The sequence below is a fragment of the Harmonia axyridis genome, chromosome 4 (genome assembly GCF_914767665.1).
Source record: "Harmonia axyridis chromosome 4, icHarAxyr1.1, whole genome shotgun sequence".
Taxonomy (NCBI): Eukaryota; Metazoa; Arthropoda; class Insecta; order Coleoptera; family Coccinellidae; genus Harmonia; species Harmonia axyridis.
The window spans coordinates 25,975,065-26,000,118 of NC_059504.1; the positions used below are offsets into that span (position 1 = coordinate 25,975,065).

At 33.0% G+C, this 25,054-nt stretch overlaps 1 protein-coding gene across 1 annotated transcript; it reads right to left on the reverse strand.

Annotated features, from left to right (window-relative positions):
- Positions 1-46: 46 nt before the first annotated feature.
- LOC123677615 (zinc finger protein 2 homolog) lies at positions 47-24,540 on the reverse strand. Its single transcript, XM_045614252.1, has 6 exons — positions 24,260-24,540; positions 23,505-23,901; positions 15,534-16,082; positions 7,070-7,274; positions 5,968-6,172; positions 47-4,287 (listed from the first exon to the last, which is right to left on the reverse strand). Exons 1-6 carry the CDS (start codon positions 24,425-24,427, stop codon positions 3,733-3,735), a joined length of 2,079 nt encoding a protein of 692 aa, XP_045470208.1. The 5' UTR covers positions 24,428-24,540; the 3' UTR covers positions 47-3,732.
- Between the last annotated feature and the right edge of the window lie 514 nt (positions 24,541-25,054).

Genomic DNA, 25,054 nt, shown 5'->3' on the forward strand with positions numbered 1-25,054 from the left:
TCTGTATCAGATGTTTTTTCTATTACCACTAATTAATAAATAAGCCTCAAGTGTTATTCCAATTTATTTATGACAATTCATAATGTGGTACACTGAAAATGATGTTCATTTAGTTAAAAGTAAATATACACTTATAAAAATCTCAAGCCAATTCATTTCACAGAAAAATGACAATAACGCAATATTAAGGAGCTTTTCACCCCATTTGAGCAAATGGTGATAAGGAGGAAGCCCGAAAAAATTTCGTAATATTAAAAAATTTTACATCTGTTGAAGAGATTTTTTCTACAACCGGTCCTAAATAACTACTTTCCCGCACTAATGCGGGAAAGTAAATATTTGTTAAACGTGTTAATAAAAATACCTTCAACATGAAATCTCTGTTCTCTTGTTCATCCTTAAACTTAAAAACAAATCAATATTTGTTTTTCGAATATCATTCATAAAAACAAAATTAAAAATTTATTCATCTAATGAGAAGCTTTCAGAAGATACGAGTATTCTGGAAACAGCTAATATAGCAACTATGAATCTATTGCCTGAAAAATCTAAAGATAGGTACAAGAAGCAATATGCAATTTTTTTGGACTGGAGCAAAGATAAGAATGTGAACAGCTTTAGAAAGGAATCATTTGCCTGAAAAATCTAAAACAAGGTACGAGAAGCAATATGCTAATTTTTTGAACTGGAGCAAAAATGAGAATGTGAATAGCCTTAGAGAGGCTTACTTAGTTGATCTCAATAAAATACTCAATGAACTACACTCTGGTCACATTTTCAACGATAAAATGTTTATTGAACATAAAAGAAAACATTTATATAAAGTTTTTTTTAATTGTATAGGGTGTAATATGAGTGACTGGCAATAGCCTAGTGGTGATTGCAGGTCATCCAGGCCTTTCAAAAAAGTAGCTTTTTTGTATGCTAATACGGTTAGTTTTGGAGATACAGGATTCAATGTTTTTTCCATGGGGATCAGTAAATTTTGATGTTCCGCAAGTCATTCAACTCATCGAAAATTTCGGCCAAAAATTTAGTTCAATACTGGAATTTCACTAAATTCTCAGAAAAATCGTACATTGAGATTAAATTGGAAAAATCTCTTGTTTCGCTGATTGGATATTTGTATTTTGTTATTCTGACAAATTTTCTCAAGTTTTTTCCAGAAACGCATGGCAATATTCCACTATACAGGGTGTTGAAACTCAGCTTGTGAAAAGTCCCATATTTTTCTAATACGGACCTGATTTTTTTAATTATTTTAAAGATTAATCAATGGAATGAATTGTGCGTTTCAAATGTCACTCAAATGTGGTTCAAAAGTTATGAGGAATTGAAAATATTGGTGAATTCATAAACCACCCTGCATTTCGGCTATGGGGAAGATTAAACCTATCATATATAGGTTTTTTGGCCTCGCCTAAGGTAGCTCTACCTCAGGTAAACGTATGTACATTTACCAATGAAATACCCTGTTTATTTTTTAAAAGGGAAAAATTAAGCGATTTCATTTGTTATATAAATTTATATGGTTCACATAAAAAACAAAAGTTTGTATTATATCTTCAAAACTAAATGCATTAAAAAACAAATGATTACACCAATGAGTTCTACTAAGAAAAGTGCCTCTAAGGTGTTTTTGTTTCATGTTGATAGCACCAATAATAAAGAAGTTATGAGAACTTTTCATTTCACGCCATTTTCCAATTTTCTCTTATATCTTGAAAACTGGACATTATGAGGTTGCGGTTTTCTCCAAATAAATTCTCTCAAACATCAAGCCCCAAAATGTGTCATTCATTTTTTTTTCTAGTTCAAGGGAATTCTGAGATCCCCTCACTAGACAATGAATTTGGGACACCCAATACAGTGAAATTTCATCGAATTCTGTTGTCTTCTCATCCATGATATAAAGAAGAGGGATTTGGTCCAACTCCCTACGAGGGGTAGTTAGAGGGACTGTATGAATAAACCGTAGCTTATCTGAACACACCCATATTAGTGAGTAACCTCGAAAATCTGAGTAAGGCAGAATTGCATATTATAAGATTTCCTGCATTCTCTACAGTGCTATCTTATACGAATATTTCCATTAAGTTTTTTGTATTACTACCCTGTATACAATTTATATATGTGAATATTTTTCTCAGTCTAATTTGCAAATCAGTTAATGAATAAAGCTCTCAAAGTTACCACACAAAGAGCAAATATAAACAATTCTAGAAATAATACTACGACTTTAAAATCTAATGTCATTTCTTTTATTTCACACCTTTCCTTGTTTCATTCATTATGGAATACCTTCGTTTTTTTGTTTCAATTCTTATTTCCAACTATTGAGAATAGCTTTACTGGTGAAAAAGGAAGAATAGTCGATCTAAGTAACTCCAAAGAACAGAATAATGTATAACAATTACAGATCCTGTTCCCAGATTTGTGTCTCCATTCCAAATCTAATTTGCTATAAATAGACCTGAAAAGGTCAAAACAAGAACAAGAAAGTTTGTGTATGCATAATGACTGGAAGTGTGAGGTAATCGTCATTAATCTGTCTAGGAATCAAGTCTGTTCACATCATGCAGAGATCCAGCTTGGGCTTTGTTTATTTGAATATATATGAAAGCAAAAAAATGTTCACTATTGAAATAAATACAGTGGACTCTCGTTAACTCGAAACACCATGGGACCAAGATTTTTCGTCGAGTTACGAATAGTTCGGCATAGACGTAGTTCGAGTTATACAGGTCATTCTTGATAAATTCGACTTACAGGGATAAACCGAGAGGTAAACCAAATGGTAATTCGCGATATAGAGGTAAAGATTTGTGATATTTATTCCCTATAATAAGAGTAGATCGTACATATTTGATGAATTTACTGAATAATGAATTGACAATAGAAAATTTCACAATGAAATAGATCAACGTGTCTTTGTGTTGACAAAAGTCAATTGACATATTCTGAATATTTTCAGAGTTTATCTGATGAAGGAGTCTTATTTAGACTCTAAAACGTCAAAAGAGTTAATTAATTCATAGTGTAATTGTTCGTTTCTTTTTTTGTAAAATTTTTTTCATCCTGACAAATTATTGCAATTATTGCGCAGGAGCATTTTATTCAAATTTTTTGAGAGCTTATTTCAGAAATTGAGAGTGAAAATTCTAAATAAGTTTTTTCAGAAATTCCAATCTACCGAGAGGTCTCTCAGAGGCTTATAAAAGTCGGGATAAAAAACATTAAACAAAAAATGTATTTTCAACAACCTTTACATAACTAAGCAACAAATAAAACAAAATTCTATAAAACCTCACAATGCAATTTTTGCATCATTAAATACGTTCGATTCTTCGACACCTTTCGACTTGTGCGGCGGGGTTAAGTACGGACTTCGAGTTATGCATGGAAATTTTTTCGGCTCAAACAGGTTTTTCCAAGGGGATTGAAAATAATTCGAGTTATCCAGAATTTCGAGTTAATGAGAGTCCACTGTAGTTTCGAACAAAGTCAAGGCAGAAGCTCACAATCAATTGAATGAAAATAGAGAGCTACTTTACCTTACAATGTATGATAATTTTTTGCTTATCATTACTTTAAGTTGAAATAGGCTATGTACTTTGAAATAAAAAAAATATTATGAAAAAATACAGAAAATTTCAAAATCTACAGTGATTCAAGCAGATTTCATAGTTTTATACTAGCTCCAAAAAAAAAAATGCATAAAATAAATATAATTCACAAATGACCCCTATGATAAGGGTCATAAGTGGTTAAATATTTATCTTGTAAAATTCTAGAATTATCTAATGCCATATTTCTTGAATTATCGGCATTCATCAGTCTGCCATCATTTCCAAGCAATCTATTACCATTATCAGCAATGTTAACACTTGATAACAGCCTAGTATCATTTGCCATAAGGCGTGTATTGTCATTCACTAACAGTCTATTTTGGTCACATACATTAATGAGTATTCTTCTTCCATCATTTGTTAATATTGAGGAATTATCTGGTAGAAGTCCTCTAGTATCAGTCAGAATATGGCTGCCATCTGGAATCATCCTAGAGTTATCAGCTGCCATCATTCTTGGAACTTCTTGTTGCATGATTCTTCTACATGTTCCATCATGTTGCATCAAACGATTGTGATCTGTTGGCATTGTCTGCTGAGGCTGCGGCAATTGTTGGATTTGCGGTTGTTGAAATTTTTGATCATTATTTTCATTAAATTTGGGCATCCTTTGGTCCAACGTTTCTTGATATTTCGAAGATTGTGAGGGAGCATGTACCTAAAAAAAAATATTTCGTGGAAAACAGCTAAATTTACACTATGATTCATTTTACTCTTTTAATGTAAAATATAAAAAGAAAAATTTTTGATGAATAAAGAGGCAGTATTCGAAAAACAGGTATTCTTTCAAAACACGAATACAAATTTGAAAGGTTCATATGAGACATAATTTAGTAAAAATATTATACAAATACAGTACCATCCAAGAAATACATGTTCTCAATTGGCATAATCCATAATCTGACTAGAGTTTAGAGGTAAAGATTTTCGTTCGAAATTTTGAGTTCCTATTGAATTAAACCAAAAATGCGAATTACTTCCATTGATATAAAAATTTGCATTTGAATGTAAAATTTTTTTCTGTTAATTTATTATTATTTAAGCCACGCGACGTCCCCTCAAAATGAATACTACCACTCCGAACACTCCGAAGGAAAAAAAGAGATCTGATCCGTCACAATTGATTTGAGGAGTCATCTATGAATGTTTGCTACCTATGGCTATGACTTTGAACACCAGCGACCATTTTAAATTGAATTTCTGAGACTTAGGCCTTATTAACCGACAGGCCTTAATACCCGAACCTACCTTAGTGTTTCATTGTAAGCCTGAAGAAGAATACAGCAATGCATGATAGCAGCAGTCTTCAGTGGGATTTTCAGATCTTGATTTTTACCAATTTACAATGCAACTATTTTGTAAAAACTTTTTTAAACATGGGCTTATATAGTGATCTGGATTCTTCAAAACAGAATGTTGATTTTTGAAGTACCTTCATCTTATCAGAGCTGTGCCAAACCTCAGTAATTTGTGATCAAATTGAGGAGTTGAGGTGAGCTTATTCGAATAACTTCATTTTCAAACTAAGTTGGCTAGTACTTCAATTCTAAAATTGTAGATCATAGCAAGTATTCATTTCTGTGGTTTTTTCTCAACAGAGAACAGAGTTGCATTCAGCCTAAGTACCTAATTTGTTGAATTTCACAGATAATTCTTTTTAAAATCAAATAACTAGATAACCGTGCTTTATATGAGAAAATATGAGAAATACTTTCATTTTTCAAAATAGGAAAATATTCATTAATGAAATTCAACTTACATCTAAGAGAGGGGTTCTTCGAATTTCTGCGTTTTCTATGAAATGTAATGGTCATAATAAAGAAATTGAAAGATGTGAATGGAATTTTGTATTTGGAAAAGATTCATAACATCAAGGAAAAGCTATATTCTGAAAATAATTTCCTTCAATAGAATCATTTACGAGATATACCCGAAAATAACATTTTTTGTGGGTTTTCAACTGCCTGCATCTTTTTAACTGAGCCGAATCGGAAAAAAATGGTGAAGGAAAAAAGTGTTTCTTTTGACCTCAGGAATCTTCGGATGAAATATATATATGTACAAGTCAACGACTCACCCTGTATAAGGTGTCCCATCAAAAAATCAATTCGAAAAACTCAAATACATATCTTTGAAACAGATAAAATTTTTGAAAAACCGATAAAGCGATGCTTTCCGACAAATCCACCAATTTTATCAACAACAATAACAATTTCAAGCTTCGTTAGGGTGATTATTGATCGTATCACTAAAACCTCAGAAAATCCAAACAGAATACCTACAATAATTCTCAGTTTTTGTCTAGTAAGTAGTAGTATATTATTTTCTAAGTACTTGCCTTCATATGAGTATTTAGAGTGCTCGATTGGGAGAATGCTTTACCACATGTGACACAAACATAAGGTCTTTCCCCTGAGTGTACCCTCATATGACGCAACAAAATTGTATTTACTGTAAAACCGCGTCCACAAACAGTACATACATAAGGCCGTTCTCCTGTGTGATTTCTCATATGATATTTCAATTTCATCACTGTTGTGAACCTTGAAGAAACAAGTAGAATATTAAATAATATAAATCTAAAAAAAAAGATTAAATTGGATCGCATAAAGAGTTTTCCAAAAGAAGGTTTCATTTTGAATAGCCCGCTATCTGGGCAGCTGTAACTTATGAATCTGTCATCTTGTGACATTCGACAAGTTAAAACTATGCCATCACTAAAAATTGAAGTATATATACTTCAACAGTGCATGGAAATTGTTGAAATTTACTACAAAAATGGTGGAAATTTTGCAAACACAGTTGGCGAAACTAAAACACTCTTGGGTCGTCGTGAAGCACCTTCTCGGCCGACAATAGTCAAAAGTGAAGCTGTTACGATGATTGGATTGCGCTACCGAGATATTATCAATAATTTCTTATGGTAGGAATTGAAAGATAATGATGTAGACTGCGTTTAATTCCAACAAGACTGCGCTACATACCCCACAAGCAACGAAACAATCACAATTATGCAAGAAAAGTTTCTTGGTCGTGTTATATCTCGAAGAGGTGATCACAATTGGCCACCTAGATCTTGTGGTTTAAAAGTTTAGAATTTTTTCTTTGGACCCATAAGAAAGTTAAGGTTTATGCCAAAGGACCTCGATCGATTCAAGACCTTAAAAATTGAATTCGTGAAGTTATCAAAGACATACAGCCGCTAATGTGCAAATTACTCATGGAAAATTTCATTGAAAGGATATGCTGCTGCTACTGTAGCCATGACGGTCATTTGGCCGATATCCTTTTCCATCGTTAATGGCATATTGGCATTTCTTCCTCTTTACAATGAAATGAACATCTATTCATTTTTCTTAAAATATACTCGTTTCATTTAACATCGAAATGAAACATCTTATTGGAAAACCGTTTATATCAAGAATATAAAGGATATTTACCTTTTCTGGCAAACACTACACTCTATGGGTTTTTCAGTACCATGCAACCTTTTATGACTAGTGAGATCACCAGATTGACGGAAAGCCTTTCCACAAAAGTCACAAACAAAAGGCCTTTCATTTGTGTGTGTTCTCATGTGTATCTTCAAACTTGCTTTTGATACATATCCATTTTTACATACTTCACATTGGAATGGACGTTCGCCTAAATAGAAATAAAAAATTATAACTCATGGCATTTATAGCCTGAACTAAACTCTATATACAGGATGGGCCACTTGGGAAGGGATGGGATGGGGGACTTTTACGGAGTACGATTTTATTGGAAATTTGGTTTGTTGGTTAGACACCACTGCTCTATCTATCTAAAATATTTTCAGCGCTGCTGTGTGTTGCCGCTTATATCAAAAAGTACTAACAACTTCGATATTTCAATTAGAACACCCTGTATATTATTACTTTTTTCGGTTTGCCGTAACCTCTTGATTATTTATGTCTTAACTTCCTTGTTCCTATCTCGAGCGGTTTTCGAGTAATTGATTGATTTACTACCTTCTTTGTGCAAAACATAGCCTCAATTAAACATTCCTCATTTCGGTACTTGTAATAGATATGGATTACCAATATTCCGTGTATCATTTACGTGGAATAAAATCAAGCGCGGTCCCAGGAGGGGGGCTCAGGGGGGTCATGACCCCTCCCAAAATAAACCCACCTACCACTATCAAGCAGACAAGGTACGAATTGGAATTAATAACAATATTAGTTGTGAATTACAAAATTCACATCTTTTCCGTCGAAGTGTACAATAATTACACAATTGGTACACAAACGTGTAACGGCATAAATATGAACAAATTATTTCGAAGAATTAATATCTGAACGAGTTCCCATCTTCAAAATAGATAAGAATACAAATAAGGGTATCATAAAAATGAGTGAATAGCTCGTAGCGATAGGTTTACAATCCTCATCCCTAATGCCCGCCACTCACGAAGCGTTTTTTCGAGCGTTTGGTAGCAAGCGTCGAAGAGATTCCAGTCGGGCAGTCAAGTTCATACTCTGATTTACAGTCGTACGGCCGTGTCACGAGCTGTCTGACTGGAATCTCTTCGACGCTTGCTACCAAACGCTCGAAAAAACGCTTCGTGAGTGGCGGGCATAAAGAAAGTGTTTCAACTGAAATTGCAGATGTAATTTCAGCTGTTACTGTCGGCACGTTTGAATGTTTTATGATTTATTACCCTTGTTGCTGTTATTGTTAGACCAGAAAGGGCAAACTTTTCTGGAATTTTTTCTGTCTGAAGTTTTTTCCGATATTTGAATAGGAAATAGAACAGGCATAATATTTTTCTTGTTTCAAAACTGAAATTGCAGAAGTTATTACGGCTGTCGGCTGTAACTGTTACTGTCGGCACTCGTCACGACCCGGTTCGTTTGAATGTTTGATGATTTTATAACCCTTTTTTGTTGTTCGGGCAAATTTTTCTGGGATTTTTTTCTATTTGGCTTTTCCGAAATTTGCATCGGATTTGGTTTAATCCTCTTGAACATTCACAGGGACATTGCTGTTGACGAGGACGCTGTGATTACAAAGTTTTCAAAGGGTTCAAAGACTAAATTAGATTTTGTGTTGTAGTTGCCAACTGTCTTCCTTTTTTTTCATATTAAACAATCGATATATTATTCAATTTTTATATTAATTTCCACCTGAATGTTTAAAACCCTGATAAGTAAATAAATATATTATAATACACAGGCGTACAACTTTGCTTCCGCCGTTGCTTTCCGAAATTCGAAGCTTTATTGTAAAATTTGGTTTTACATTCATTATTCTAAGTATTGTCCACCGCTGGCCACTACTTTCTCCCATCTTTCAGGCAGTGTACGAATTCCGCGATGAAAAAACTGATCATCATTTGAAGCGATCCACAATTCGATCCAATTTTTTACGTCTTCATAAGACCGGAGTGCTGGTCAGCCAGGCCGTATGCCATTGATCGAAACAAGTGATAGTCCAAGGGAGCAACGTCTGGAGAATACGGTGGGTGAGGTGGATCTTCCCATTTAAACGTTTCCAAGTTTATCTTGACCACTTTTGCAACAAGGGGTCGAGCATTGTCATGCTGTAAAATCAGTTCATCATGTCTCTCGTTGTATTACGACCGTTTGTTGCGGCTCAAATGCATTAATTGCGTTCGATAACGATCGCCTGTGATTGTTTCAGTCGGTTTCAACCACTCATAATACGCTACGCCGAGCTGGTCCCACCAAATACTGAGCATAACCTTGGAACCGTGAATATTCGGTTTGGACGTCGACGTGGAAGCATGGTCGGGATATCTTCATGATTTTCTACGCTTGGGATTATCGTAATGAACACATTTTTCGTCTCCAGTCACAATGCGATGCAGAAAACCCTTCCGTCTTCGCCTTACAAGCAGCAAACAAATGCCGTTAAAAATCTCTCGGCTTCAACTCGTACGGGACCAAATTTTCTTGTTTCTGATTAATTTCCATGACTTTCGGGCGTTTTGAAATGGCTTATTGCGTCACTCCCAATGATCCTGCCAATACTTGTTGCGTTTGACACGAGTCTTGTTCAAGTAATGTTAAGTAAGTTGAGTTAAGTATAATAAACAGATATTTTCTACATTAAAATAATAAACATAGAAATTTGTTTTTGCGACTAATTTATTCAATCAATATAACTCAACTCTCTTTTTTCCTTAAAACTTCTATGATAAGAAAACTAATCAACAAGTTCTATGTTGACATACAAATATTCAATGCTCTAAAACTTCAGGCTTCAATACCTTCCCTCATTGAACCATTGTGGTCTACCCCATTGCATTTTTTTAACATTTGTAGTCTGGGTTTGAACAAAGATTTCGTCATATCTGCAAGCTGGTATTCTGATGACACCATCTTCACTTCAATTATATTGTCAAGTCATCAGGTACATGGTACATTAAAGCACCGACTGCTTCTCTATAAGGAAAACCCTTGATTACTAAACGTGTTTTGTACTTGTCAATGGATTCATCTGGATTTGTCTTGAACTTGAATATCCACTTACAAGGTATTGCCTTGTCTCCTGCTGATAAATTTTTCATTACCCAGGTACAATTTTCTTGCAGTAATTTTATCTCTCTCTAAAATCCAGTTTTCTTTTTCATTGCAAGATATTGCCTCTTTGTAGGATAATAGTTCTTTAGACTCATTGACTTCTGCTGCAACTGCCATGACATAATTCTCAAAATGTTTAGGCAGCTTCTTATCTCTTCTATTTCTCAGCTGTCTCCTTAATTCGATGTCGTCTTCTCTAATCCCATCAAAGAAAATTTCTTTCGTTATATGTTCATCTTCTACAACATTTTGCTTTGCTTCTATAGCTTCTCTCTGTGTGTTTCTCATTTCTGGGTTTACATGGATATCTTCTATCATTTTTTCTTCGGATCGATCTTCAAATTCATCATTTTTCAGTGAATCCTTATTTTTTATGAATTCAATAACATTTTCTTGTGGAAATGAAGAAAGATTCTCTTTCTCTGTCCCATTCATAATCTGTAAGGATTACACTCATCAAAAATGACATCTCTTGATCTGAAAAATCTCCTCTTTTCAAATGACCAAATTCGATTGATGTGATTATAAATATTTTTGATGTTTTTTTTTTATACTTTTAATAATAATAATAATAATAATAAACTCCTTTATTTCAAAACATCTCTATGTACATGTATACGAGTGAAAAGAAATGACGTCAGCACAGAAATACATATAACTCAAATATAATTCATCAGATTATCACAATTCAAATAATCCCCAACTGAGTAAGGTTCTAAAACAATTAACATTTTCTTTATGACATTTTTAAACTTTGGAAAGGTTAACATTCTACAGCAATTAGGTAACTTATTATAAAGTCTTATGCACATATAATAGGGTCCTTTCTCTGTCAATGTTAGTCTATGTATGGGACAGTTCAGATCTAAAGTTCTCGTCTTATAATGATGAGTATATTCACTCTCGAATTTATCTTTATGCTTGAAAAGGAAAACCAAACACTCATATATATACAGAGCATAAACTGTCATTATACCCATATCCTTGAAAACACCTCGGCATGAATCTCTAAACTTCATACTATTTATAGATCTTATAGTTCTCTTCTGTACAACGAATAATGCTTGTATGTTGGAGTTACATCCCCAGAAAATGATTCCATATCTAAGAACTGACTCAAAATTGGCTTGATAGAGTATTTTCGAAGTTTCCTTGTCCATATACCTAGCCACTACTCTAATACCATATCCGATGCTACTCAGTTTCAATCCAGTGTTGACCAAATGTGTACCCCAGTCCAGAAACTCGTCTATATATATCCCAAGGAATTTTGTGCCTCCGACAGGCTTCACCTCAAGATTTTCTATACAAATACTGTCTTCCGCACACACTTGCGAATTTTTTGTACGAAATGTTACATAGTTAGTCTTTGTATCATTTATTCACAATTCATTCCTGTCAAACCATTGAGCAACTTCTGAAAGAGTGGTCTTAGCTCTTTCTTTAACCTCTGGGAAATTCTTTCCGGATACCAACAGGTTCGTGTCATCTACATATTCCACCAGTCCATCCATAGTCAGATCATTAATGTAAATTATGAACAGGATTGGACCTACCATACTTCCTTGAGCTAGACCTCTATTTTTGGCTACTGTACCTGACTTGTTGTTATTGATAACCACTTGCTGCCTTCTATCAACAAGATATGATTGGATCCATTGATGTGCTCCACCTCTTATACCGTATCTTTCAAGCTTCATCAACAAATATTCCAGATTTACACAGTCATATGCCTTACTCAGATCTAAAAAGAGTCCTATTGCTAAATTTTTATTCTCGAGTTCTTGTAAGATCATATTAACAAACTGATAGATAGCTGTGCCTGTCGATCTTCCCTTCAAGTATCCATGCTGAGAGTTTGACAGCAGTCCACACCCAGCAAAAAAACTCACCAGTTTTGAACACATGACTAATTCAAACACCTTTGAGAAAGCGGGGAGCAGACTTATGGGCCTGTAATTATCAAGATTCTCTGGGTCTCCCTTTTTATAGAGCGGTTTTATAATAGCGAACTTCAGCATATCTGGGAAAACAGAAAATTTCATGGAGTTATTTATGATATAGCACAATATTGATGCAACATGTTTCACTGTAATTTTGACAATACATGTTGGAATATCGTCATATCCACTGGAATATTTATTCTTCAGGTTTAGGGATAGCTGTATTAGTTCTTCTACATTTACTGGTCTTAAAAACAGTGACTGGTTATTCTCCGCTATGTTACACTCAAAAGGCTCATGTTGCTTGTCCACTAAATTTCTGACTACCTCAATTAAATGTTCATTGAAATCGTTTGGCAATGACATCCTATGCCTGAATACCCTGTGATCCACCTGATTGTTCTTTCCTGTCAGTTCTCTGCATATTGTCCACATAGATTTCATTTTGCAATCAGATTTTTTGACACGATCTTGAAGCATTTTTTGTTTTTCTTTTTTTAAAATTTGATCATAATATTTTTTGGTTTCATTGTACTGAGTTCTATAAGATGGTTGAGTTGTGGAAAGCAATAATAAAATATCCAGATGTTGTTTGATTTCCTCAATTTCTTTACTTTTTTTGTATTTTTTATTTTTAGTTGTACGTGTCAAGGTAAGTGGAAAGCACTGGTTGAAAATATTTATATAGTTGTTGATGAAAATCCGCCACTGTTCATTCACATCTCTTTTGTCAATTGAAAATACATTCTCCCAGGATTGTAATTTAAGTTCCTCTATAAACTTATTTTTAGATTCATCAGAAAAGAATCTTTTGCGTTCAGCTTTGACTTTGTTGCATTTTTCTATAGTGAACTCTAATTTCTGCCCATAATGGTCAGATATATGAGCTACAAGTATTTTGGCTCTCAGATTATACTGTATGTTCGTGCAAATGTTATCCAAGCAACTTTTCGAATGATCAGTGACTCTGGTATCCTCCATGACTGTTGTTCTTATGGAATAAAAATTAAGTAGGTTTAGAAGACGGTGTTTATTATTATTTTCCCTAATCATTTCAATGTTGAAATCCCCTGCTATGAAAATAGTCTTACCAGTCATTATATTGCTGTTTAATATGCTTTCTAGTTTATCGAAAAATACCTCAATATGACCACTTGGAGGTCTATAAATGCAAAGTATAATAACATTTGTTTTATTAATGCAACATTCAACAGCAGAACATTCAAACTCACCCAGTACAGCGCATTCATCTGCTTCCTTATATGCTCTTCCTTTTATAGAATTATTTATATAGATCGCTGAACCTCCGTGCTTTCCCTCTTCTCTACAAAAACTGGAAATAAGCCTGAAGTTTTTGATTCCTATCTGCTCAATTTGTTCTCTTGATTTCCAGTGTTCTGTAATACATAATATCACAGTTTCTTTATTTTCATTCAATAGTTGTTCTAACTTGTCAACACTATTCCCTAATGATTGCACATTTTGATTGATTATTCCAAAAACATTTTTATCCTTTCCTAATTCCTGTCGTGAAGTCCCTGTTTCCCCATTACCATTGTTTATAAAAAATCTGCACCTGGTTTGTACTTTTGGAAGAGTCCATAATTAAATCTTTTTACTCCTACGTTTTGAGGCCAGAAGGAGGGATCATAAAGTTCATCCTTTTTTTCAAGAGGTGCAGTCAACAGAAAGCTTTTCAACTGTTTCGGATCACTTGGTAGTTCTTTCACTTTAATACTCTCATTGGCAAACGACGAGTTTTTCCTTATATGTTGTTCCACTTGTTCAGCTGTGACATGTCGTTTAATTCTGTAAAGGTATATCCATGCTCTTCTTTCTGCTCCAACAAAACCCGTTTTCTCCTCTTCTTTAGATACCCTTGTTGTTCCGAGTCTCTTAGGACGTCTTCGTTGTACCTTTTCGAAACCCTCTTCATCTCTATTTGGTTTATTTATTTTTTCTACCAAGTAACGGTTGTTGGTAGATGGTTCTTTATTGCCGCTAGTTTGAAATTTCGACATATAATTACGATGTTGTCGTTTGGGTACTTTGAGGTTAATATTTTGTTGTTGTTGTTGTAGTTCTATGACACTTTCCTCGTCCTCAGACATTTGAACTACAATTTCTGGCATTATGTTGCTGTCACTAATGTTCTTTCTAACTGCGTCTGAATATTGTGTTTTTGTTTTTTTATCATCTTTTTTTTCAATTTGTTCCATTCTTTGAAGTAACAATCTATTATTTTCTTTCAAAACTGAGTTGTGTTCTTTCAATATTTCAATTTTATCAGTAGCTTCTAAAAGTAACTTACTGAGATACTCGATTTTCAATTCCAAGATTTTCCCCTTTTCCATATTTAACTGCTTATCAGCAACTTCATCACAACATTGGATGTACCTATGATTGATAACTCTAAAATTTTTCCTTTTAACGCACGAACTGTGGTATAAACCATCACAATTTATACATATTTGAGCCTTGCATACTTTTTTAACACAACATTTGAAATTATTTCTCAATAAATTCACATCTTCTGTGATTATTTCTTCGATAAAACTTCAACAATTGAATATATACAGTCATATGAATCTAAATAATTGAATTAATTAGGAATGCAAAGATAGGTAAACATTTTCTGTAAAAGTTTCATGATTATATTTTGTTTGCGTAGATTCTTCTAGAATCAAACAGAACCACAATGAACAATAGGTTGATTCATGGGAACAGTCTAGGCTCAAGTTTCTCCATTGCTAGAGCTGATACTCAAAATGTTAGATTTCTAAAACTACCAAAATCTACCAACAGATTTCTGTCTACTAAAAATTTCTATTAATTGCGATAAAACAACTAAAAAAGTCACACTTGCGATCATAGGCGTAACGAGGGGGGTTATTGAGGACATAACCTCCATTGATTCATTGATTAGAAGAAATTAAAAAAAAATTGTGAGTAACAATTGAAAAAAATATATAAAATTGGAAGATTTTGCTTTTTCGAAGTGGGGTCCCCACCTCCCAATGAATCAACTCTAGTTACGCCACTGCTAGCGATCGCTTCAGTCAGCTCGGAGCTCGGGAAACCCCCTTAATTTATCTAAGCGCGTACAAGCTTCCAGAAATATCTGCCGTGCGTATCAAGCTCAAGTAGAAGTAATATCCAGTAGCTTGATATCAAGTCAAGTAATACATATCTCAAATCAAATAAAGTTGAAGTATGTAATGTTTTAAGCTTGATTTTCAAGTCAAGTAGTTGGTTAAAATATCAAGCAACTTGGCTTGATGAATCCCTACTTCTCAATAGAAGTAGTAGTAGATAGACAAATGACAATTTTAAAATCAAATGAAAAATTCAACAATCGGAGAAAAATGAGAATGGGTACACTGTGCACTTACCAGTATGAGTTCTTAGATGCAGTTCTAAATTAAATCTCTGGGGAAAGCATTTACCACATGTATTACATACAAAAGGTCGATCGCCTGTGTGTTGTTTGATATGAACAGATAAGGAATCATTGTCTGGAAATTCTAATTTGCAATAATCACAAATATGTTTTAACAATGCTGGGTCGCCTTCTTTTTTCTCATGTATTTTCATATGTTTTAAAAGACTATTTTCAGCGTAACATCCCTTATTGCAGATTTCACAAACAAATGGTTTTTCTCCATTATGTTTAAGCATGTGCTTATTCAGTAATGTAGCATGTATAAATCTTTTGTTGCAAACATTACACTCGTGAGGTTTCTGATCATCAGGCATATGGGTTCTCATATGATTATTCAAATAATTTTCTTCAGTGAAGCCTCTTGGACATAATTTACACTTGAAAGGACGGTCTTCAATATGGGTGCGGAGATGTTTACGAAATGATTTCAAGTTTATAAATGTTTTCTTGCAGGCGTTACACTGATGGATGATTCTTTTGATTTTTTTTCCTCCTACTCCTAAAAATAAAAAAAATAATTAACACTATGTATTCAAGAAATTTTACTTTTTCAATTACAATTACCCCAACTAACATTGTAAATTTCTTGAGGGATCGAATTATTATACATATAATAGATTAATAATAGCATTGCATATATCTGATTTGTTTTATACTATCTATAATGGTACTTTATTATCGTAAAAAGCCAAAAAGTCTTAAAACACTATTATAAAGAGCGTATCGTGTATTCTATTATAATAGATGTTAATACAGCATCATTTATATATAAATTATGCTATAGCTATGTATACTAGCGACATATTGATCTTATAAAAGTTTTATGAAGATATTTTGTAACATCCTCATGATAATTATAAATCTCTGTGAAATAGTTATATAGCTTAGCTATGAGAAAATATATAAATGTATTATTATCTAAACAACAATAAGTTATTGATGTAAATGTATTTATCCTGTAACGGCTTATTTTCGGATATTATGAAACACTCTTGTTGTACTCATCAATATAAGCTTTATAGAGCACATAATATGAATTGTTCCTCAAGTTTTTCAACAAACATAGCTAAATCACTCGTTCAATCAACACCATTATAGGTAATAGTAAATTAGTGATAAGCGGTATACATAGAATTAAGGATTTTAGTATTGTAATATAGTTTGATTACCTAAAGTGAGAAAAAATAAAAGAATAGAAAAATGGACGATTCCTTGAGGAAAACTGAAAAGAGTTAATAAAAAAAGTTTTGAGCTAATCTAAAGAAAATTAAGCTTGTTAGACCATCATTGAATTATGAGATCTCCAAAGGAAATTATTGTTATGAGGAAATCAATTCCACCATCAAGGATTTGAAAGAACCCTGCAGTTAAATTTCTATTAGTGACATTGATAATAATAATAATAAAGTTTATTTGACTATAATAGATAAAAATAATAAATAGATAAAGAAATAACCTTCAAAATACATTGAATATATCACAATTTTATTTAAAATAATGCACTTGATTCGATAGGAGCTCACAAGTTGGTTCTCATGCCAATACGGTTGATAGTGAATTATCCAAAATAAAATGGACATACAAATACGCTAAGAAGTTAGATTATGGTCGTTATGGGCTTAAAAGTAATTGAAATATTAAACAAATAGCATTGAAGACGTTATCTGAAATCGAATCGAAGAATTCCAAAAATGTTTCTTACGGATCCAAGGAGCGTTTTAAATACTCCAAAAAAATTACGGAGTTGAAAATTACAGGTGGTGTATTTTGGCTTAATAGATCAACAAAAATATTATTCTGAACTCTGTTCATTATGATTCCAGTAACATGCGCATGCGCAATTTGATCACCACACATGACTGGTGTTCATTGTTCAGCTATACCAATAAAATATTTATTCCACAATGTTGTTAGGTAAAGTGAAAGTTTGGTATTTTATAAAACTAATTTGTTTTATAGAGTGTATTAAGGAGGTTAACAGATGATATCACTGATAACAGTTACCTCACGAACAGTTTATCCACAGGTAAGATGCATTCGAGCATATTTAGACGTTGCCAATGTGAACAAAATTTCATTTGAATAATATGTGACTTTGGAATAAATGTTTCACGTATTTCTTTCAATGAAGTACCTAATATTTAAAATAACTCTGACTGAAAATAATAGTTTTTCGTTGATTAAATATCTTGGTCTGACATTGACTAGATAATATATTATTTTGTGAACTCATATATTATGGACGGATATTTTACAGAAATATTTCAAGGATTAAAATAAGGATTAAAGTAGTAACTTAATTAGAAAACTAGAATTTAATAAAAAAAAGTAGAATTTCATAAGAAGTATAGAAAAATCGTTTCCCACAAATGTAGGAATCATAAAATCATATTTCTAAAAAAAAAATTTAAGAACAATCCTACCAAAAATTTCTTTAGTTTTATAATTTACTCTCTAAATGTTATTATTTTCTGAGTAAATAGCTAAAAATATTTATAAAAATATATATTTATTTCAACAAGATAAGATTTCAATGATCTTGACAAAGAACATTGGCGACATTGGTTGGAGCTCTTCTGATTTCGGAATTATTTTTATTTTATAGAGGCTATATAATAGTAACGTTTACAACTTTTGTTCCGCCTTTAAATTATCTCTGGTGTAAAATTCTGAGACGACACCATTCTGTATTTTTTGTGTTTGCAATGAAAAAAGATTATGAATAGGGTTTGAGCGGAAGAACAGAGGGTTAACAACATGCCGCACTAGCATCGCTGTAAAAGGGTGTTTTTAGAAATGAGAATAGGATGCTTAGTATCGAGACTAACGTTTGCATGTTCTAATCTGCCTCCCATTCGGATTATGCCGAGTTTAAAGATTTCAGACAACTAGAAAACTTGACTGATTTCGTAGATGTTAAATCTTTCAAATCAACGGTGAAACACTAGCCTTGAACGAGTTTAAGCAGCAAATTTTCCGTGTTTCGCTACTCAGAAGGACTTATTTTTAGTGAATTTATTTCAGTATCTTGTTTTCCTCTTGATTTTTTTGCGAATCTCAAACAATAAGTTGTAACACGTGTCATCTCAAAATGGTTTGAAAATCTCTCGAAAATGTAATTGTTACCTGACATTAGCATGAAAGTGTGGTTTTGATTATATTCGTTAAGTGTTTAAGCTGTAAGCGAATAGTTTGAAATATGACGTTCTTGTGGCCAATTATCTGAAGATTTAGATAGGAAATGTGGCGCATGCCACCACAAGTCAGCACCTTCAAGATCGGTAGGATTGATCCCTCTAGAAATAATATCAGCAGGATTTTCCTTTGAAGGTACATGATTCCAGTTGTTGGTGTCAGATAGACCTTGGATTTCAGAAATTCTATTGATCACAAAAGTTTTCCATGTACGAGGTTCGGCACTCAAGCATGCTGAGACAATGGTTGAGTCAGTCCAATAGTAAACTGACTCAAAGTTGAGGTTCATGGACTGGATCACCTTTTTTGCCAGCTTTGACACTAGCAAGGCACCTGACAATTCTAGTCTAGAAAGGGAAATGGTCTTGAGAGGAGCAACGCGTGATTTTGTGCATAAAAGGCTGGTTTGTATATCACCGTTGCGATTTTGCGATCTCAAATATATTCATGCACCATATGCCTGAATAGATGCATCACAAAATCCGTGTATTTGTACACTAACCGGATCTCCTTGAATGACATGACGGGGGATTTCCAAAATTTTGGCTCTTTGCAGTTGTTTACAAAAGAGAATTCAAACCTTGTGTAGGTTAGTCGGAATAGGATCAACCCAATAGAGATTGGCTAGCCATTGCTGCTGGAGTAAAATTTTTGCCTGAACTATGACAGGATCAAGGAGACCTAGAGGGTCAAAGATTTGGGAAATGGTTGACAAAATGTTTCTCTCCGTGACTGGTTTTGAATAATCAAGGGACAATTGTGAGTTATGGATGAAGCAGTCTGATGTGGAGTTCCAAGAAATTCCCAAAGTTTTCGTTCTTTTCGATTCGTTGACGAGATGTTTGATGGAATTTCCTTCTGATCTAACCCACAAAGATCTGCAAGGATAGTTGGATCGTTGGAACTGAACTTTCACAATTCAAAACCTGCGCCCTTAAGCATGTTAACTAGATTTTTTCGTATCACTATTAGATTTTCTGTTGTTTCGGCGCCTGTAAGGAGATCATAAACATAAAAATCATTTGAGACGGGTAGAAAGGAAACTTGCGGAAGCGGTTCCATAGGTAACTGTATTTAGATCGAAATGTGATAGCTCTTGATTAGGATGAACCCGCCACAATATCCGTTGGAGACTACACTGTTCGGGATTAATATTAACCTGGCGATACATCATAGTAATGTCACCAATTAACACAAAATTGTGTTGTCGAAAACGCAATATTATTGTGAAGAGATCATTTTGAATCGTTGAACCAACTTTAAGAACATCATTTAACGAGATGCCTGAAGTAGTGCTTGTAGAAACATCAAAAACTACTCTTAGCTTCGTTGTTGTGCTATCATGTTTTTCTACTGAGTGATGTGGTAGATAATAAATAGGATATTGACTTTGATGATTACGATTAATTTTAGTCATATGACATATATTTTGATATTGAGTGATAAATTCAGAATATTGAGACTTGAGTTCAGGGATTTTATTAAGTGTTCTTTCAATCGCGTGAAATCTGTTGATGGCTGTTTCTTCAGAGTCACCTAATTTGAGGTTATTTTCTTTTAAGGGTAAACTAACTGTGAATCTTCCGGTATTGTCTCTTGAAAATGTTTCAGAGAAATGAGATTCACACGCAGCTTCTTCCTTGGTAATGAATTTTTGACCTGCAAAGTTTTCCTCGATCTGCCAAAAATCTTGTAACTGTATATCATTTGAAGTAGATAGAAAAGAAGAGTTCTTGGAAGCGGGTGGAAGAATGGACAAAGGTCCGGATATTATCCAGCCTAGCTTTGTTTCCTGAAGTAAGTCTCAAGCGATTTTATAGTTGGCCTCGGTTGCATTTAATGAAGCAATTATTTGAGCTGATTCGCCCTTAAGAGAACCTTATACGTAGAAAAACCTTTGAATATCGGTAAGCATTTTGTTTTGATTGATTAGAGGATCAAGAATTTCTTGGAATTGAGTAGTCCACTTGTAATAACTACCGTTAAATTCGATCAATTTAATGTCAGATAGCTTTACATTTGTCATCGGATGATTTGATACGCCACTGACGGTCGATGTTACGGGGTTGGATAATTTCATTTTTGCTTGAGAAACAACGGAAAAATATTTCGTTTCAAATTCATCCCTTTCTAAATCATGTACATCTTATCGACGGGCTCTAGGCACTCAATTTCTGTTTGTATTGAGTTTAATTCGGATAAAAGCGATATAATAATAGCATTCAAACGAGTTTCTAAATCATATGTATTATTTTATTGTATTGTAAATGTTGATTCTTGAGTCAATGGATTAGTGGATATTTTCTTCAGATATTTATCAAATCTTGTGATCGAACCTTTTATACCGGCTCTGCGAGAAGTAAGCATCCTCTTATTATCGATTTTAGTCATTTTATCAGGGAAAAATATTCAGTAAATATGAAGAATGAATTTATTATATGTAATAGTTTAAATGGACTAACGAAATTTGGAAATTTATTATATCAATGAGACAGTAATACTCTAAACTCGTTATAAATGATGGATAAATTATGGGTTTATTTGAGAAATAGGTAATATAAAATGGAAAGGAATGACCTTTGATTTCCTGTGCTGCTAAATTGCAACAGCGATGGCGTCTTCTTATCGTAAATGCACTTGAGATGAGACCCTACCGAAGCGTTGATTTTGTCGTTCACAATATTGGTTTGTTAGATTTAAAATATAATCCGACTCGAAGGACCATGAATTGGGGTGTGGTTGGTTTGAAACACAAATTCTAATTTTATGAATATGTGTTTATATGACACCGGGAGATTCATTTATGCCTTATGACATATATCTGGTTTTTGAAGCATAAGCGAGATACAAGGTGTGCAACGTCATTTCTGACCAATATTCTATTGAGTGATTCAGAAAATGAAATTCAATTTGACCACCGAGAGAAAAAAATTCAAACGTTGCAGATTTTCCGCCATTTTTAATTTTTTTTTCAAGCTTTTTTACCTTTTCTGAATGGAGCACTCAAAAATTCTCTGATATGACTAAAAATCGTAACTTCAAAGGTTATACATAACTGACCCCACTCAATAGAATATTGGTCAGAAATGACGTTGCACACCCTGTATCTCGCTTATGCTTCGAAAACCAGATATATGTCATAAGGCATAAATAATTCTCCCGGTGTCATCTACATGACTATATATGTTTTATTTCTAAAACGTTAATTAGTTTATAATTAAATGGGATACTTATATTTGGCTTGATTACAATTATACGATGGAAACAAAATGAATTAAATCTGCAAAGAATGAAAAAAATGTATATACCCATAAGGTGTCCATTGAAAAAATGAAGTCAACAAACTCAATATCTTTAAAAAGGATGACATTTCTGAAAAACTGATAACTGGATCCTTTTTGGAAAAACCTGAGCCTAAAAAAAACTGTGTGACATGTGTGATGATCAAAACATAAACAATCAGTTCAAGTCAATAAGAATGTAGTATAGAATAAGAAATAAAAATAGTAAAAATCCCCGTCCAGTTATTCTGAAATTCAAGGATTCAAGAAAATTTCATAGACATTCAGGAAATACTTTAGAAATTATAAAATCTATATCAAGCAAGATGTGACTAAGAAACAGCTCGAAATATTAATAATTGCTGGAGAAAAATTAGGTTGCAAAAATGTATGGATTGATGGAAGTATCAAAGTGGAATTCATACATTGAGAAGCAAGGATGACTGCGACAAATACAAAATGGGTGCATCAGGACAATAGGGTCAATTTTCTTGATTTTGTTCTGTTTGAGTAAAGTATTAAATATAAAAACAAAATTTATTCTGATTACTTGTTTCAAATGTTGGGATGTGCTTGTCATGTCATTCATTTGAAAAATGTGTAGGGCAAGCTTTCATATGATTTACCCAATTACTATTCTTTAGATTTTGATGTTTTTTTTGGATTGTTGTTTGAATCATATTGCCTCCTTCCAGTTGAGATGAAATTGACTTTTAATCTAGAGAACAAAAGATATTGTGGAAAACTCTAATATATTTTACTCAGAATTCAAGAATATGTGCTAATTTTTGTTTTAACGATTGCATGTTGGGTTGAGTAAAGCCTCCGATCTTATAATTTGTGTCATTTGAATTGTAATTGGGTTTTTTTCTATCAACTTCTAGAGAGCTTGTTTTTCTTGTTTATAACCTAGATATCATAACGAATGCAGTTTTTTGGATTATTTGTTTTTCAATGTAGCAAATTTTATGTATTCATCATCTGCTTGGTCAGAGTATATGAAAAACAAGCTTTGCTTGATTGATTTGATACTTATGATGTATTGAAGAATATTGTATATTATGTAACTAAAGTGATGAATGAATTTTAAAAATTAAGTATGTTATTTTTGCATGTAGATCAAAAAAAATTTTATTTTTGCTATGACACAGACTCATTTCTTGAATATCCATTATGATAGAGGATGGCATTACATCATAAAAAGTGAACCCATAATCTTCAATAGTTGAAGTCCTTCGAAATGTTTGTATTTTCAAGAAAACATCTTGTTTCTGTGAAACAAAGGGTCAACAGAACCTTTGGTGACATGTTTTGAAATAGTATAGATGTTTAGACTATAGGTCATCAGTCATTATATATATTAATTTCAGTTGCTTTCACATGGAAATTTAAATATAATGAAAGAAACATAACAAATTTAGTTAATTTTTTATATTTTTTTTCACCTGCTGCCTTTGTTCCTCCATTTCTTGACAAAATTTTTTTTGAAATTTTACTCTTCTGCATTTTAGCTGCTTTGAGGAGCTGCTTCTGAGCAATTATTTTCTCATCATTTGGATTGTTTGTTAGAGGCTGCTCTAATAACGGAAAGTCATCTTTGTAATCGTCATCACTTTCTCCAGATGAAGAATAAATTCCAAATCCATCCAAAAAAAGAGTTGAAGTAAAGTCATTCTTTTGAGAATCCTCATCTTTATTTAAATTTTTTTGAAGTGGTTTGCCAAGATATTGACGTAGATTTGTGTCAGATTGTTCACATAATTGTTTAAAAGAAAATGCAGTGTTTATATTATGGAAACATTGCAGACAAACTGTAGAAGGCAAACCATCATTATTTTCCACCTAAAATCATATTAGATTTTATTCTGTATATCAATTAAAGAAAATTATCATGATTATCTTCATAAACTGTTTTATCTTGTTAAGAAGTCTAGATATAAAAAACCTTTCACAGGTTACATAAATCACATAGGTGTAGGAGTACCTTAGTAGTTCACTTAACAATAGAACAATTGTTTTTTTCAAAGTGAACAAGGAATATTTCTATTTTCTCTTTTCTCACATTGGTTGATAAAAATATTAATTTAGGGTATTGATCAAATATCTATGTATCAAATCAAACATATCTATAACAAAAGCATATGTGGAAAATATAAATTACATGTACTCACTACTGAATATTTCTTAAAACAATATTAACCTGTACTGAGCAAAAACCCATCATCATTTCAGCAATAACCATAGCTCGTCCTGTACCTGGATTATCAATTGTTAAAAATACAGATCGCATTTCCCCCTTATCGCTCAAACAAGCCCTGCAAATGTTGTTTACATCGAAAACAGCGCTCGCTTCCGATTTAACCTCCATGGTTAAAAAAGTTTGAAATGAAACATAAACAGAAAAGATGCACAAATAGAGGTAAGTTAATGGCGAAGTTCGCTACTTCCACTGGTCGATTGTGATGTTAAACCACAGATCGCAAAGATAATAAGTTGGGCTCATAGACCTATAATAATATTATAGGTCTATGGTTGGACTTTGGTTAAACTCTTGGGCTGCGTTCATAAACTTACACAGAGACCTAAGGTGCTTTCCAGCCAACGTCAGGAGCTCCTCGGTACAGCTCCGAAGCGCACTTGTAGTCAGCGTGACCAGATTGAAATATAGTGAATCTAATACTAAACTTGCCGCAGAAATCTACTAAAAATCTACCAACACCGTTCAGAAATCTACTAAAAAAATCTACTTACATATTTTTTGACAAAATTTCACAGATGACGCTGCATTAGATTTTAACATTATTCAGAATACACTTTATTCTAATGTCTCTTATGGTTAAATTTTACTTCATGAATAGGATATACAGTACAGATGCGTTCAGATTCGAAAATAATACATGATTTTATTTCAAAATTTGAACGACAAAAAAAAAGAAAAATAAACGAACAAAAACAAATAGGATCAAAATAGCTAATATAAACAAATAAATTTATA